This window comes from Myotis daubentonii, chromosome 10 (assembly GCF_963259705.1).
Source record: "Myotis daubentonii chromosome 10, mMyoDau2.1, whole genome shotgun sequence".
Lineage (NCBI taxonomy): Eukaryota > Metazoa > Chordata > Mammalia > Chiroptera > Vespertilionidae > Myotis > Myotis daubentonii.
In genome coordinates, this window is record NC_081849.1 from 55,508,444 (window position 1) to 55,524,561 (window position 16,118).

At 36.8% G+C, this 16,118-nt stretch overlaps 1 protein-coding gene across 13 annotated transcripts in view; it reads right to left on the reverse strand.

The window, feature by feature from the left end:
• Positions 1–231: 231 nt before the first annotated feature.
• ETV1 (ETS variant transcription factor 1) overlaps positions 232–16,118 on the reverse strand; it is an 87,952-nt gene continuing 72,065 nt past the window's right edge. For all 13 annotated transcript variants that reach the window (XM_059712452.1, XM_059712456.1, XM_059712457.1 and 10 more), the window contains 3 exons: positions 13,035–13,204; positions 8,087–8,188; positions 232–2,921 (listed from right to left, as the gene is read on the reverse strand). In XM_059712452.1, the coding sequence (XP_059568435.1) occupies positions 2,700–2,921; positions 8,087–8,188; positions 13,035–13,204 (494 nt within the window). In that variant the 3' untranslated portion in view covers positions 232–2,699. The remainder of the gene's footprint in view (positions 2,922–8,086; positions 8,189–13,034; positions 13,205–16,118) is intronic.

Here is a 16,118-nt window from a genome sequence, read left to right on the forward strand (position 1 = left end):
GCTTTTTTAATAGGCATTACTTAAGAAAAATTATTTTTCATTAACTATTTGGGACGTAACATTCTTTGCTATTATTAGTCTGTTGGGTATCAGCATGTCATCAACAAGAGGCAGCAAATACTAGGGGAGATATTTCTTTTATTTACTCTTACTAAGTTGAAGGAAAATGTTATATGACTGATTTTTATGTTTGAGTAGCCAATTCCGTTAGAAATTCAAGAACACAAAATCTTACAGAAATCAGCTGCCAGATTTATTAATCTATCTGAAAATAAAAATACAACCAAACAAAATTAGAATAAGAACAGAACTTAAAAATAAAACTTTAGATTCATTTCCCAAAAGTTCATAATGCAATGTTTTAAATCCTTCTGTATTAGAAATATCCTTAATGTTGGCCAAGTACTTATTCATTCAGTGAGTCACTACCTTAAACAGCAAAATATATAGTTTGTCCTTAAATAGTATATAATTAAAACCAATTCTTCCATTGATTCCTTAAGATAACTCATAGCCCAATCCTCCCCACTGGCAAACTATAGAATTTTACAAAGAAAAAAAATGAAAAATGAAAAGAGAAATTGAAAAAAAAACAATCCTTAATACAATTTTCATTTACATCATATTTTAAAGATCCATTTTCAATTTCTCCAAATATGTCAATTCTCTTTCCAATAAAACTTTAGCTGAGTATTTTAAAATCTGTTTTTATTAAATGGCGGGGGGGAGGGAGGTTTCTGATTTTTAAGGCATATTTATTAGCCCACAATGGGTCTAACGATATATAATGTATGTGTAGAATAATCATTGAAATCACAGGTTACATACATATGTTGAAATTAGAATTTTTTGTAGGATTAAATGTAAATAATATCGATTCAGAGATGTGTGGGAAAATGGGTAGCCAGGAGATTATCTTTCCCAATCTTTCCTGTGCTCGGCAAAATGCTTTCAGAGGTTGATTTTGGATTTGTGTGTAAGAATTTTTTTAACATTTTGATATAGACTCTAAAAAGGTTGTTCCTCTGGGATATGGATGGATTGAACAAAATTTATGTTTCTTGCTTGAATTGTTTAGCAAGCTATTCAGAGATGATATAAAACCACTTACTTATGGTTTTTTCAAGGTGAATGGTACAACACAACCTGCTTTAAATATTTTCCCCAAATGCAAAAACAAAAACAAAACAAAAACCTTTGGAACTTTAAATCTTTAAATCTTCTTTCAAATAATCCAATCACATTTACACAAGTGTCCAAAACAAGAGGAGGGACAGATATCAGTGCCAGCACTATGTCATACAGCAACTTCCTCAGATACTTTTTGACAGTTTGTAAATCATACTCCATTTCACCAAAGTTACAAAAGTTTCCACAGTTTCCCTTAGCAAGCTGAAGCTTACTCTTCATTTGTCAATGTGCATAAAAGCTGCTTATAGCATAGCATGGCGTAAGCTATTTTTTAAGCAATAAATGGTTTGAGTCATCTATTTTGTCCTGAAATGCTATCTGTAGTTAACTGCATTGCTTATAAATGGTCATAGTAAATTCAGCATGAAAGAGAATATTACAGAAAAGACAGCAGCAGAAGCATTAGCATTATCTAATATTTATATATGTTATCAACATAACACAGCAGTAAAAGGTTTAAATGCATATCAATGGGTACCATCTCTAAAAATTACTATAGTACCTATTTAGTGTACTGGATATTTTTCTTAAGGAGTGCCTGCCGTATCTAGAACAGCATAATAAGTGATTTAGTACAGTTAATTCTTACTGATTAAATAATGTTTCCATGTACTAAAATAAGTGAAAAGACAGATTTTTTTTTTTTTTTTGCTTCATTGTGATCCCAGATTTAACATTTAAATGCAAGTCCCAAGGCCCGCGATGGATCATTATTTAACTGAAGTGGGCTTCAACGTATTGGAACAACAGTATGATTTGTATCTAAATAGCAAGGTGGCACCAGATACATGTAATGCTACTGGCCTGGGACTCGGTTTGGAGCCAGAGTCCAAAATTGTGCCCCTCACTTACAGTCATGGTGATTGCTCAACTGCAGAGAGAATTACCCATATTATGGTCACCCTCTGGGTGTCCTCTATAAAGCAAAACAAAGCAAAACAACAGCGAACGCAATCTCTACACACCTTTCTACAAGAGGTGCAAATACAGTCATTTCTAACATGAAACTGCCATGTACAGTAGATTTCTTTGTACACCTTGCAGAGACTCCGAAATGACAGGGGAAGGTGCCCAAGGCAAATAGTCTCCAAGTGGATATTTACACAATGTGAACTAACTGTACCATAGATACCCAGAGGAAATGAACATCCTCGTATGCTGTCATCAAAGGAACATGATGTAGTTTCATCAAACTTAAAACCTGTAGGACCCCCTCCCGAGCCTAAGTGAAAAGTAATTCCCCGCTCCCCCCGCCCATTCACCCTCTATCTTCCTGTTACACAGAACAAGTGTTTAGATTACTCCCACCCACCCACAAATAAAGTGCGCAGTCCATGACAGACCGTAGAATAATGCAACAGGAAAAGCCCCTTTTGTGTATTATTATTTAAAAATAAAATACAAACAACAAAAATCGAACAAAGACTGGAGAGAGTGCAGAGATTCTCTGCATCTTCCAAAGAGAGGGCCAGTGCGAGAAGGCCCTGCTGGACTGTCCCGAGTGCTAGTTAGTACACATAGCCTTCGTTGTAGGGGTGGGGGTTGCAGCAGCCCCCTTCGGGCATGTAGGCCATGCTCTCGTCAAAGTGGGACAGGGGCACCGTGTCCTCCTCGTTGATGTGACGTTCCATGTCCGTCTTCAGCAGTGGGCGCTGGTTATCTGGGAAGGCCATGGAGAAGAGGGCTTCTGGATCACACACAAATTTGTAGACATATCTCTCGCCAGCCACCTGATGAGAACATGGAAGAGAAACACCCAACCTTATGTATGTGGTACCGAATATTAACCAGATTTACTGTGGTGACTGCACAATATTTACCAATATCGAATCTTTGTGTCATATGCCTGAGACTAATATAATATTAAATGTCAATCATATCTCAATAAACACACACACACACACACACACACACACACACATCTTCACTATCCCAGATGGAGGACAGGGAAGGAAAAAAAAGAAACATGGTTTCATACATCAGAATGGATGTATAACAAAAGAAAAAGCCACCAAGTATACGTAGATACACATGAAAGACCAAAAAAGGTTTTACTTGGTGGGATAAATTATAGTTCGATCGGAAGAAATGCAAAGTGTTGACCCTGAATAATATTTGCATTCATTCCAGATATAGCTAGAAAGCTGAGCTGGTTTTAATATAAAGGTAAGCTCATATTGTCATTTAGAGGTTTAAAAAAATCAGTGATTGCATGCAGGCATCTCACATTAAGGGTGTTTTTTTCTGTTTTAAAAAGTAATATCTCTAATTGTAACTTAACTGGACCTTTAAGGTGCTATGTCCCCCTCTTTATACTACATTTGTGAAACTGCAGAGCAAGTAAACTTCCAAATGTAAGAAAAATGTGTTGTGTTCCTAATAAGATGAGACTAGTGATTCACTGATTCACAGGGTGAACTGTGGTGGTTTTTTTTGTTTGTTTGTTTTCTCCCTGCTGTGTATTCTCATTGAAAAAGAAAAAAGAAAAAAAGACACATAGCCTTATTTAAATGAAAGATGGATCAGGAGGACAGCATTATCCTGGGTACATCACTTTAAAAAATGAAGGCGAGATGCATTAGACAGAAGTTAAGGATGTGTGTAAAGTGTCAGATTGAAGCAGGAGGTGTAAAAAAGTGAAAGGAATTTAAAATACACAATGCATAAGGAGGAAATGAGAGCAAGAAATGTGACAGCTGCTCGAAATAAAGGAGCAGCATAATTTGTAGGGAATGAAATGTCCCAAACTTAAATTCTGAAGAGTGATGCTTCTCTAGGAAATTATAAACAATTGAGTGAAACAAATATGGCCTTCCACCCCCTTCTGCTATTAATAAAGAATGCCAAGGTTCTCAAAACCGGGGTGATGGGTGGTGTAGAGATCAATACAATTCATTACATGAACTTTGGTAGTAACTTTCTGTGTGTGTATCCAGAGTTCAGTAATTTTCAAAAGGTGAAAATTAATCACCTCTGGGTTTCTATGCATCGGAAAGGCACTGCTGGTTGCTTTGTGATCTGGGGAACGGTGAGTTCATGGTTTGTGAACTATCTATATGTTTGGAAATAAAGAACTAACTAAGCAAAGATAAATGCTGTTCTGGACCCAGATTTAGAATAATTTTGCCCTGTTTTTTTGTCTTGTAAGGAAAAACACTTTGCAGTGGTTCTCAACCTTCTGGCCCTTTAAATACAGTTCCTCATGTTGTGACCCAACCATAAAATTATTTTCATTGCTACTTCATAACTGTAATGTTGCTACTGTTATGAATCATAATGTAAATATCTGATATGCAGGATGGTGTTAGGCAACCCCTCTGAAAGGGTGGTTCGACCGCCAAAGGGGTCGCGACCCACAGGTTGAGAACCGCTGCTTTAGAGAATTCTAATAATCTGAATATTCTTAGGTTTGAAAAGGGTCAATGCTCAATTTGTATGAATTTGGATACATTTCTTAAATGGCTCTCAGCTCCCCCTTTTTGGGTGTAAATGGAGGAAGTCGGCTGTATGTAAGATTGAGATGGAGGTCTATGGTACCCAGCAAGGCAAACTGAGGAGCCTGCATAAATGCATTCACTTCAGTCCTTCAGGAAAAGGAAATTACGTTCATAAAGGTGGAACTGTAGAAATAAAAATAGGCAATATCAGAAACAAAGCTAAGATACTAGGTCCTTTTGTTGTTGTTGTTATTTTTGTCCAAAGAATTTTGAGTAAAAAAAAAAAAAAAAGTAAAATAAATGGCTTTCATATTTCCGAGCGTTTTATCACCTGCTTTGTTTTGTTTGGGGCCGTGGAGAAAAAGGTCTCTGCTTTTGGCTACTAGAGCTTTTTTGTCCAACCTGTTGCTATTGGTTATAATTAGAAATAACATAAATCAATGTGGGGAATTAAACTGTATACCATGCAATCAAGATTATAAAATCTGTTAAGGACTTTGCCTTGATTCACTACTCCTTCTAGTTTTCTTTTGAATAAACATTTCTAGAGCTAGTACTATATTGATTAGACGACGTTAAGTGCACAGAGCTTACAATAAGGGCTGATAACCAATGTAAGGAAATTATACTTTCCATTATTAGTAATACAATTACAATATGGAAATTGCTATACTTTAAGTGTACTCAAATTGTAATGCTGAGATAAATAAAACATGAATTTTGCAGGAGAGATCAATCAGAATTAAATAGAAAGTTCCTTTGGAACTGTGCTTTTTTTTTGGAAGACTAGATATTTAAATTATGTGTTAACTTAAAATTTCAGAAGTAACACAGGGATCCTGGAGGAAAATTAAAAAGTATAGATTAAGCCAAAAGAAATAATGATCTATCATTTATATCATCCAGAAGTAACCACTGTTAACACATTTGTATATACGTTTCTAGGCATTTCTAAATGTTGAAATAGAAGTATATACATATACTCTCTGGGGTATAATCATCATTACTCCACTGTTTCTTATTTCTTTCATAAATACTGAAATAATCAGTTAATTTTTACCTGTTTGCATCCACTTGGTTATTTTTATTTTCAAATCTTTCCAAACTTGTTTAAACTTAAAACTATATTTCCCATTTACACATATAGTTTTAAGTTTAAACACGTTTGGTCATATAAGAATTTTCCTACACATTGAAATACACAATTCTACATCATAGGTTTTTTTTTAAAGATCAGCATAATTTTCCTCTGAATAACTATACTAAAATGTGCTTGCCCATTAGAATGGTACATATTTTAATAGATCAAGAGGAGAAGGCAGGACATTCTAAAAAGTGGGAACAAAAGTAGAGCAGTGAGGGAGTCACCGGGGTGAGAAGAGTGTCAGGTAGGATGGCTCAACACGTGTGAGGAAGAGTAAATTCAGAAGAACTGTACAAAGCATCGAATGTGCTAATTACAAGTACTCATTGACTTTTGCATGCTTCATCATTAAATGCCCTACCCTTCCTTACATTATACAATGACACCCCAAAAGGCCTGTCATACTTGCCACTTGCTATCTCATATTAGCTGATGAATAAAGAGTTGCAAATAATTTTCTCTGACAACTACAGCCTAAAAGGGGGAAATGTGAGGAGCAACATTTTTATCTGTATTTCAGCATCTATGCCATTATTTGATTACTTGATATCATATCGCCCTTATGCCCTTATTAATTTATTAAAATAAAATACGGGGTATGGATAACTTGATGAATAAATATGAAAATGGAAGTGCTTATAACAGCAAATAAGTTTAAGTCTGAACACCGCTGAGAATATTTAAGACCAGGCATGACAGCCTGCCAAATACTGTGTCTAAAAGCTGAGGTGTGATTAGAGAGCTTACAATACGTTTTGGCTCTCTGTGAATGCTCCATTTAACAAGGGGCACAGGGATCAAGACACAAAACCCAGATATGCCCTGGATCACACTGGCTTCCGGGTGTGAGATGCATTCAGAGCTCCATGTGTTGACAACTTTTATTGTGCGAGGTACAATGCCAGTGTCTCAGATCATTAATTTTCATTTAAAAACTGCGCTGAGTCTATGAGGTCAGAGCTCACCATTTAGTAGGAGAACCTCACAAACCTAGATCATGACTGCATTTCCTTGTACTGCTGAGCAACACTGCCCAGGGGAACTGCTGAGCACCTCTGTGCAGCCCACCACATGTGCAGGAACTGGGAAGATGCTGATGAAAATGAAAGGAATGCAATGTATCTGAAAGGATGTGGCTGTAAATGGGAGTGGTGAGTAAAAGGCAGGAATTAAAAATGAACTGAGGGTTGTGATCAAATAAAAGGAACAGGTAGTAAATGGTTATACATTCTGAAGGTGAGGTTCAGGGACCGAGGAAGCAATGGAGAATCTAATTCAACCTTATCTTTTAAGGATCTTGGAAGTTTAACTTCTAAGCTGGCAAACTCTGGAGCCCTGACTTGCTTTTGTCCAGCAAACTCCATGGTGCTGTTCCCCTCTCTTCTAGTAAGTTTCATGCAGCAACTGGCCTAGCTTTTCTTGGCATAACTACGGTGACATAAACATATGCCACAATCTGTAATAAATAACTATGTTCACGTCCTCCCAAAGCCTGCATAATAAAACTGCAATGTTCACAATGGATAAATTGTGAACTTAGTTCAGTAAAGACAATTAAATTGAATACACATGTGAGGCTGAAAATGTAATAATAGCAAATATCCAAATATTTTATCTTTATTTGCTCATGTATTCATTTCCTTCTTCAAAAATTATATATCATGCTCTAAATGTAATTTATTTGTTTTATCTCATTCTTTTTTTTAAAAAAAAAAGCTACTTTCAAATATTAAGGGAAACTCATTTGAAAGAAAATAAATTTAACTTCATTCTACCAATAAGTAAGATCAAATACTTATTTTTAATAAATGGTTTAGGATGCTAAGCTGTCTGATAATGAAAGCCGGCGAGGTTTCAGGCAATAAAAAAATATTTTCCAGAATGAGAACAAGAAATATCCTGAATGCTTTAAGAATCAGAATAAGGAATAAAAGTAAGAATTGGGTTAGTATTAGAATCTAAAAGCAAGGGGATTCAAATTTATATAATTCTTGAGACTATAGTTGAATATCAACAACTTTTGGGGATGTATGCAGGCAATATTAGTGTACGGAAACAACATTTTTACCAAACACAGTAAAATAGGAACTTCCAGAAAGTCTACTATTTTCTACATGATATTATTACATATTTGTCTATGATGCCCATAAATTTATACATAGAAAGTCTTATAATACCCAAACCAAGAACTACGCATATGTTAAAGTGAGTGAAAACCCTGCTTCAGCAATGCAATGTGTGGCTTTGAAAGTATGACAATGCACATTTTATGGGCAACATTTCAATGAATCTTAATGTTCTATTAACTACTCACCTTTTGCATGATACCTTTCTCATAATAATAGCGGAGTGAACGGCTAAGTTTATCATAGTTCATAGCTGGCCTGTTTTTCTGAATGCCCCAACGCCGGGCCACCTGCCACCAAAACAGAATTACATTGTAGTGTTTAGGTATTAACTTATCAAAATATTTCACTAAAAACATAGCTAATTCATTAATTACTTCCAACCCCTCCAAAACACATACAAATGAAAGAGGCAAAAGCCACTGTCATCTGCATTTCCTGTGTCCTGGTTTGGTTTTTAAACCAGGCGTGCAGTAAGCCTGAACCACCACAATAGAATTCTTTGTCACCATTGTTTTGGATACAAAATTAAATGGAAATATGGGGATGTGTTTACAACCGGAATGAACAGGCTGCAATTCACTAAAATGAGGCAAGTTTCCCATTCTGAGAGACACTGTGGTTTTTTCCTTCTCCCTTTCCAGATAAACACTATCGATTAGGAGCAGCTTCGTGATCTCTTTGTGAAGGTGTCTTCTGAGGTTATGATACACTAAAGGAAAAAAGATACCCTATGATCTAAAGATATCCTACTCTTTTAAAGAAAAAAAGACTGAACAGTGGCACTGTGTGTGTGTGTAGCAGAGGAAACAGTATACAAATTAATAATCCGGACTGCAAATAATTTTTATTGCCTGAAGCAGCATCACAATAAAATTGTAGCCAGCACTAACTGGGGAATTAAACATTCATTTAGAGAACAGTAATTGGATGCTCAAAATAAAAAGGAAGTGGAAAAGGTCAGCATGTACATCAGTTCACAAACAAAAATCTCTAAAGCAGAATGTCCACTTTGTTGTTCAGTGAAAAATCATCACAGCTCTTTATAATGTGGCCTTGGAGGAGCAACTTCTCCGGCAAAGACAGTCTCCAGTGGAGCTTTAAGAAAACCCCCTTCCTCAATGTGTAGGTATCCCCCACCGCACCCCTACCCTGGGCTAGCTAAAGCATTATTCGGAACAGTGCCGCCAAAGTCACGTTCTCATTAATTTCCACTTTTTAACTAGTCTGAGCAGAAACTACAGCTGCCATTCATACTTCGCCAACCCCAAGAGAGTATTATGTAATGGGGACAGTGTTTTCTTTCGTGGCCATGAAATTCCAAGTTGTTGCCATGTCACATATACTAAAATACAATACTTTCTGGAGAGATCGTTCTGTCTCTGCACTTCATTAGATTAACCGTTCTCCAGGGTGTTCTGGTTTTTTCTTTTCTTTTCTTTTTAAAATACTGATCCTTGCTAATTTCCCTCTCACCAATTTGTATTCCCTGAGGAAGATATGATGTAATCTAGTCGCATGCATCAGTATACTTTTTTAAGGCACAGGACTGTGGTGTAACAGGAACAGGACTATATATCCAAGCAGACAGTCACAGTGGCAGGTACATCTTAATTTTCCAAAGAGAAACTGCATATTGATGTAAATGTTCTGAGCAATAGTGGAATGGGAAGGTGGCAATAAGAAAGTAAAGCAATACTTTCTAAACAGAATGTGTTTTAAGAACCTAACAATGGGCATCTGTACATTCTTAATAGGCAAGGCAACTCAACTGCATGCAAACCTGGATGAGATGTGGAAATAAAGTACTAATATCTCGTTAAATTAAACTAAAATTTCTGGATATTTATTCATTTATAAATGATTCCTTTCTAGAACTCAGCAGGATGCACCTGGAAAGTAAAATATTTGCAGCAACAAACTTTAAGATGATATTGTGGGAGAGAAAGATAATTTTGTTGTTGTTAATCCTCACCTGAGGATATTTTTCCTCCCATTGGTTTTCAGAGAGTGGAAGGGAGGGGGAAACACACAAACAGAGAGAAACATTGATGTGAGAGAGACCCATCAATTGGTTGCCTGACTGGGTGGGGATCCGGGCAGGTATTCAGCCTGCAACTGAGGTATGTGTCCCCGACTGGAATCAAACCCAAGAGCCTTCATTCCAAGTGCTGACACTCTAACCACTGAGCAAAACCAGCTAGGGCAAAGCTGACTATTTTTTTTTTAATGCTATAATCAGAGTTTAATTTTTAGGATACCAATTAAGTCTCAGCACTGTGGGTATTAGTAAACCACATTCATCATAGAGTTGAGGGAAATGGGACATATCAATATGCCTCTGTGATATAGACAAGTTCTAGAAGCCAACTGTACAACACAGTGACCAGAATCGAACCTGGGACCCTTCAGTCCGCAGGCTGATGCTCTACCCACTGAGCAACACCAGCTAGGGCCAATATCATTTTAAACTGCAAGAAGAAATATAAAGAAATGGAACCCCTGAGTACTTCCAACAAGGATGGCTTCACAGCCATCTTTCATAAGTGTGCTGACACAGACTGCCCAAGATCTGTGTAACAGAGGGAGGAGGGTGATCACAGGCCACACAGGCTGAATAAATTTCACTAACACTTTCCAAAGAAATTTGAACATAAACAGTAAAGTCATGGCCTGATGGAAGCAATTGCAAAAGTGAACAATACAGCAATCAGAAATGGGATGTTTCGTTCTGAACAAAGGCCTTAGGACATATTTAGTGCTTATTGCACAACTGCCATTCAATTGTTTACTATTTGGACATGGCCTACTGGCTCTGAATTACCCAGCCCCTTTTGACTTTATGCGTCTGCTACAGACAAGGAGTCTAAATGCCGGTTTGCTGTATGGAACACATGTAACTGTATTGCTTCCTTGTGTTTAAAAAAACACACACAGAAATTCAGAATTTAATGGAACTTAATGGTCCTCTGGTCAAGTCTTCTACTTAATTTAAAGCTGATTATCATAAAAGTCAACAGCTGCTATATAAAGAAAGTAACACTTGCCTATGAATTTTTACTTTCCTGAATGGATCAATAATTACTGACATAATTCAACAATTCTCCTAACTTAACAAATATATAGAAAGAAATTTAATAACCTGTTTCTCCTCAACTTTGTTTTAATTTCACATGGAGGGGAATGACTGATATAAATTCCAGTTGAACATATTCAGTTGTAACATGAACCAACTCTTGCAATTATTATTAACATCTTTCATGAGGTGGAGAACACATATTCCCATCAAGTTAAAGGGCTTTCAGATTACTTTAGGTTAAGTGTTCTCAGTCTCGGTTTATTTCACATTTTTATAATTCTTATTATCATTTAAGCATATCTACATAAAAACTAATTTCCTTTGACAAATTTAGCTTTAGACACATTACAAACTTCAAACACCCAAACATCTAGCCCATACTACATAATGGGCACTTTCACACGGTGATGCTGAGCCCTCTGTCTGCGTGTGTAGGGTGTGGGCAAAGATAATGTTGCCAGGCTAACACTCAAGTGTCACTACTTTTGACTTGGAATAGACTTAGTTGTGCTAACCAACTCTTCTGTTTCATACTTCTCTTAATACATATTTGAATCAGATAATCTCCTAAATCTTAATGTGTGAACTAATCTCCTGGCTAACAAGTTAGAGCATGTTATCTTATTATGACTGAGTACATGATATCCTAGTGTAGAAATTTTAAGATATATAGATGCATTAGCCTAGATTATAGATGTCCAGTCTATATGAAACTAATCACTGTAGGTGTAAAACCAGCTGGTTATCTTACTGAATTTTTTGACCTTTCTGAGGTGTTTAACATGCTATAGTCAAATGATCAGTCGCAGATAGGTATGTTAGCTACAAGTCTTCTATTGCTTTCTTGGCTAATGTAAACCAAAGTCAGTTTTTTTTTAAATATATTTTTATTTATTTCAGAGAGGAAGGGAGAGAGAGATAGAAACATCAATGATGAGAGAGAATCATTGATCAGCTGCCTCCTGCACGCCCCCTACTGGGGAGAGCCTGCAACCCGGGCATATGCCCTTGACTGGAATCAAACCTGGGACCCTTCAGTCTGCAGGCCGACGCTCTATCCACTGAGAAAAACCGGCTAGGGCCCAGTCAGTTTTAATGGTAGCAGAGCAAGCAACTTTAATAAGACAAACATTTAATAGAACAGTCACCTTTCCATACCAGGTCCAAAATGCTATTCCTGAGTTACACTGTAGTAACAACAGTAACCTTCAGCCTAAAGCTAGAGCTGGGAAGGAGGCGGGGGAGGGGTGTGTGTGTGTGGAATTAACTGAGAAGTTCTTCAAGAAAATACTCCATTTGTATAGGGGTGGGGACCAGTGGGGAACAGCGACAGCTGAGCAGTTAGTTGAATGTGTTTTGCATTTATGCATATTATCTCTATCCAGAGTCCTCTCATTTTGTTAATTTCTATGCATTATGGTGAGTTTTAAACTTCATCCCTAACCTTCCAAGGGGTGTGCCCGGGCCCAGCTGACTTGAAACAAATGTCACCAACAATCAAAGGGAAATAATGTTCCTACCAGGCCTGTGTCTCCTAAGAAACATTTAAGAAGTGACAATGCCCCACTGTGGCTCTTGCATGTGGCTATCTCCCACTGCTGTTTTTCCTCCATCCCCTATTGCAGACACTTTGGTCTCTAAATATTCCTCTCCAACTCCCTCCACAACATCAAGGTTGTACAAATAATAATTGCCAATTAGCAACAACAATTCTTCCTACTCAAAACTAGTTGAGCCTCACAGATATCCCCTTTCTGCCCTAAAGACCATCCAACACCCACACACATAGATGCTCCTTTAGAGATTCCTAAAACCCTGGTTCCTCCAATAAACCCTTATGCTAATGATGCTCTGGTTGATTTTCTTCACCATCCATGCGGTAGGATGGTATTCACCTGGAACCATGATGCAGCATGTTTTATCTTAAATGTACACCTGCTTCCCCGCCACATTTTATAATTTGGAAGGATTCCCTAAATTTTAAAAGTTTAAAAAACCTCATATCTGGCATATTAATCACATATGTTTCTTTATATTATAAGATCTGCTAAACCCACCTCTTCGGGCTCAATCAGTTTGAATTCCATGCCTCGCCCAGTCCAGGCAATGAAATGGGAATTGGAGGGGTCATCCAGGAGAGCTACCAAAAACTGCCAGAGCTGAAGGGATCCCCGCCGCTGGTATGTGGGTCCTTCCCGATACATTCCTGGTTCTTGCTTGATGTCCCCTAAATTAAAAGGAAATTAAGTGTTTATTATTAGCAACATGATATTTGCATACGTTTACATTAAACCAGTGTTCAATGGCTAAACCACCAACACTTTATGGGTTTCTACGACATGTGTTACCATTAAGTAGGGCTTTAAAATACTTAGGGGATTGAAAGTAAACCACAAATCTATCCACACTTACAGACAAATGTATATAACACGTAAGGGTCAGAATAACTGCATATAGGTGTGGAATAAACGTATGGCTGTCATTTACTTATAAAAAGTGTGTATTGCTATTTTTTTCATTGATTTCTTTAAAAACCGTAGCATCTAATCACACTTCTTTGCTTTTATTGTTAATATCATTACTCACTGCTCTAAGCAACGCTGAAGATGGAGGAATCAATTTTCAGCTTTTGGGCTTTTTATTTGTAGAAATTAAATCCTGCAAACTACAATTTATAAATATCTCATTGACCTGGACATGACGAACTTGCATATTTTAATGCAAACATGTCAAAGCAAATTTAATAGCATCTTAAACTCTGAGTTAAGTAATCTGCACTTTATACAATTAGGCAAATCTCAGGGGCAATTAAGGGCAAGCTGGTTACCATCATAGCATCTTTCGTCCACCTCTTCATACAGGCACTAACACTTTTGCAACTGGCAACAAATGAAAATTCTTTCTCATTTTTCTTTTACTTGCGTTTCACTCACTTAAATTTAGCTTGCTTCTCTTTTTGTAAAAGCCCAACTTAAAAATGTATATACCAGAGCTTTCAGTAAATTTATATTTTTAAGCAAGAAAGGTTTGTTACATTTATTTGGCAGTCATACATAGTGCAATAACCACTGAAGCAGATTACAGCAATAACAATGTTATTATTGAAATGCTTCTGGTATAAGATCAGATGTCTTGGTTTTTGCAAAAACACAAAAACAAAGTAAAAACAAATAAAAAACTACTGATTATTTACTTCTTTTTCCAACCAACTGTCTTTAAAATATATAGAATAGGTCACACTGGAGGTTTAATGCCTAATGCCCCACGAGTATATCATTGTTAATGGATGAATTTCTCTTCTCCACTAAAGGAACAATTCAGACAGAATATATCCCAGCTGATCTACTCACACTAAATGTGAATTATAAAACAGACCAAATCACAAGCTTTTAAAAAACTTTCCTTTGATCAGTAAACAGAGATACACCTCTTAAAATAATTACAGCAAGAACACCACTTTAAAAACCTAAACCAAAGTCAAATGATTGTCAGTAGCTGCTAAAAATCATTATGTTGTCTTGGTCTAAGCTAGGTGATATAGGAGTGCCACTATCTTCATATTGATTCCATGACAGTTTTATTTATCTTTTTTTTCCTTCTGAGATTTACAAATTGTTCATAGGGGCAACTGAGCAATTATGCAGACAGAGTGAAAAACTGTCAAATTTTATAATCTTTAGATTGCTTCTGCCTATCAATGTAACTGACTGTACTGGCCTGGTACAATGAAAAATAAACAACTTTTGTTATTCCTTCTTCTTGTTCTCTACTTCCTATAAAATGTAAGACTCTTACTATCTTCCAGAAAATATTTTCTACTATAAAATTGACTGATATTTAAAAGTCAAAGGGAATAATCAAGACAGACAGCTGCCCTGAACATTAGTCTGATATTGGCCTGTTGGATTATATCATAATCCTGTCCATAGTTTTGAGCTATTTTTCTTCCTTATATGCCCACACTGACTACCGATATTTCTTAAAATGTTGAGCTTGCTAATACTGAACAAAACTGTGAAGGTCATTCCAAGAAGTAAAGGACTCGCAGGGGAAAAAGTTGTATTTTAAGAATGGTGATGCTCTACTAAATGGTTAAAAATAACACAGATCATGCCTCTGAGACTCAATGCTTAAAACAAACATCTATTGTAAAATAAAGCCAAGAAAGTGACCCCATTAGAGTTTTAACCCTGTAACCTTGAATGAACTTAACAATTTAAAGGAAGGCAAAGGAAACAGACCTTCTCAAGACTTGTCATCCCATCCCTTCTGAGAGGCGTAAGAGTAGCAGAAACCTTGAGAACAGAGGAGTCTACAGGCAACTAATTAGAGATTGAGAAGCAATCTGAGCATGACTTTGCTGTTTAAATAATGACAATTAAAAACTTCTGAGAGCTACCAAGTCATTATGGCCACGATCCCCAAAGTTTGTGCAATCAGCTAATCAGAGGGCCCCTGCTCGTTTCCTGTTAAACAATCCAAGCAGGAAACATGGAGACCACTCTGAAGAACCACTAAGTCAATTAAGTGTTCAATTTTTACCCAAGCTTCCTCTGCATCAGTGGTTCTCAACCTTGGCTGCACATTAGAATCACCTGGGAATCTTTTTAAACTCCTGATTTCTGGGCCTCATCCTCCGGAAATTCTGTTTCTTTGTTACTAATGTTGTGGCCCCACCCCATAACAAAGAAACTGAATTTCCGGAGGATGAGGCCCAGAAATCAGGATTTTAAAAAGATTCCCAGGTGATTCTAATGTGCAGCCAAGGTTGAGAACCACTGCTCTAGATGCTGACTTCTGCCACCCTTGTCAAGAAAAGAAGATTCTATCTAACTGGTACTCCTTTCTAACACCTGGAACCTTCTCCCGGGAGCAGTGAATAATGTTAAAAAGGTAATGCTTTCCCAACTCCTTTTCAAGCAATTACAAAGTAATGCCACTAGTAACGAACAATTTCCCAGAAAAAAAAAAAAAAAAAAAAAAAAAAAAAAAAAAAAAAAAACACCAAAAAGGAAGGACTAGCAATCACTAACCAAATGGGCAGCTATGCTGGTCCCATGTTCCATAATGCATCTTTTCATGAACAATAAAAGGAAAGAGGCCGCATTAGTCATCTGTGCATCCACAGTAGCATGCTTTCT